Source organism: Lagopus leucura, unplaced genomic scaffold, assembly GCF_019238085.1.
Source record: "Lagopus leucura isolate 7727_CA_CO unplaced genomic scaffold, USGS_WTPT01 33593-0_obj-0_obj, whole genome shotgun sequence".
Lineage (NCBI taxonomy): Eukaryota > Metazoa > Chordata > Aves > Galliformes > Phasianidae > Lagopus > Lagopus leucura.
In genome coordinates this window covers 1-1,500 of record NW_024963444.1, presented here as the reverse complement: position 1 = coordinate 1,500, position 1,500 = coordinate 1, and the positions used below count along the sequence as shown (strand labels likewise).

General features: G+C 66.0%; 1 protein-coding gene across 1 annotated transcript; it reads left to right on the top strand.

Annotated features, from left to right (window-relative positions):
- Nucleotides 1–846: 846 nt before the first annotated feature.
- On the top strand, nt 847–1,481 carry NOP53 (NOP53 ribosome biogenesis factor). Its single transcript, XM_042891339.1, has 3 exons — nt 847–1,068; nt 1,186–1,250; nt 1,356–1,481. Exons 1-3 carry the CDS (start codon nt 869–871, stop codon nt 1,445–1,447), a joined length of 357 nt encoding a protein of 118 aa, XP_042747273.1. The 5' UTR covers nt 847–868; the 3' UTR covers nt 1,448–1,481.
- Nucleotides 1,482–1,500: the final 19 nt, after the last annotated feature.

Genomic DNA, 1,500 nt, shown 5'->3' with positions numbered 1-1,500 from the left:
TGTATGGGGTGTATGAGGGGATGTGTGTATGGGGGGGTGTATGGGGGGTATGAGGGGATGCATGTGTGGGGGGTGTATGTATGGGGTATATTTAGGGGGTGTATAGGGGGTGTTTGGGGAGGGGTATGTGTAGGGGCGTATATAGGGGATGTATGTATGGGGGCTTTATTGGGTATGTATAGGGGGTATGTGGGGGGTGTAGAGCAGCCTTAGGGGGGGTGTAGGGGTATGTATGTATGGGGGAGCATGGGGGGGTATGTATGGGGATGTATGAGGGGTGTATGGAGGGATGTGTGTATGGGGGGTCATATGGGAGTTACACGGATCACATGGGGGTTATATGGGGGGAACAGATGTATATGGGGATGTATGGAGGAGACGTGGGGGGGTGTATAGGGCAGGCATGGGGAGATGCGGGGTTATACGTGGAGAACAGACATGTATGTATATATGGGGGACGTATGGAGGGTGTGGGGGGACGTGTGGGGTTACAGGCGGGGACATGGGGGCGGTGTGCGGGGAGCTGTGCGGGGCGGTACGTGGGGGGACATGGGGTGCGTTCGGGGAGGGGGACATCGGGGGCGCACGTGGGGGGTTGGACGTGGAGGGGGTCACGTGGGAGGGGGATAAGGGCGGAAAATGGGGAGGGGCGGGGATAAGAAAGAGGTGGGGGATAAGAAAGGGGCGGGGAGGGGCGGCTCGTGGGGGGGGGTCCGTTCGCACGGCGGTGGGCGGGGCGGCGCAGCCGGCGTCGGTCCTCCAGCCACGAGGCGGCGCACTCCCCTCTCCCCCCCCCCATCCCGGTGACCGGAAGTGCCTGCGCATTACTTCCGGCGCCGCGCTCCCTGCACGCTCTTTCTCTGCCGCTATGGCGGCGGGCGCGGAGTCGCGCTCTTTCCTGGGCCTCACCCCGTCCGCACGGGACCCGGCGACCGCCGTTCGGCGACGGAACCGCGGCCCCAGGAACCGCAAGAAGGGCTGGAAGCGCTGGGCCGGGCCCGAGGCGCGGCTGGGCCGCGAGATCGGCGATTTCCTCGAGGATGTGACGCTACAGCAGCGCGTGGCGGGGTGAGGGGGGGGGGGGGCGAAGGCCTGGGTGCGGGGTTGGGGGCAGGGGGGGTCCGGAGGGTGGGAGGGGGCTCTGGGGTCGGGGGGCCGCCTGAACCCCCCCCGTCCTTTTTGCAGCGGTCTGATCGCGGAGCAGCCCGACGCGGGGCTCTTCTTTGTGGATACGGGCAATGCTGAGAAGGGTGAGCGCTATGGGGGGGGGGGCCCCCCTTTCCCCCCCCCCCCCCCCCCAGCCCCCCCCCCGGCGTTGGGGGGGGGGGCTTTATTTATTTCACCACCACCACCAGGACGGAAAAGGAAGAATAAAATCCGTGAGAAACCCCTTCACATCGACCTGGTGCTGCGGCCCGACTCCAAAGTGCCGGCGCCCAAAGAGTGAGCGCCGTTCTGATTTGGGGTGGGGGCTGTACCGGACTCCCCCCCCCCCCCCCC

Excerpts from the sequence above, each read along its gene's own strand:
- NOP53 (XM_042891339.1), top strand. The coding sequence starts at position 869 with ATGGCGGCGGGCGCGGAGTCGCGCTCTTTCCTGGGCCTCACCCCGTCC. Across the intron at positions 1,069-1,185 it reads CTACAGCAGCGCGTGGCGGG|CGGTCTGATCGCGGAGCAGC; the intron begins GTGAGGGGGGGG and ends TCCTTTTTGCAG. Across the intron at positions 1,251-1,355 it reads TACGGGCAATGCTGAGAAGG|GACGGAAAAGGAAGAATAAA; the intron begins GTGAGCGCTATG and ends CACCACCACCAG.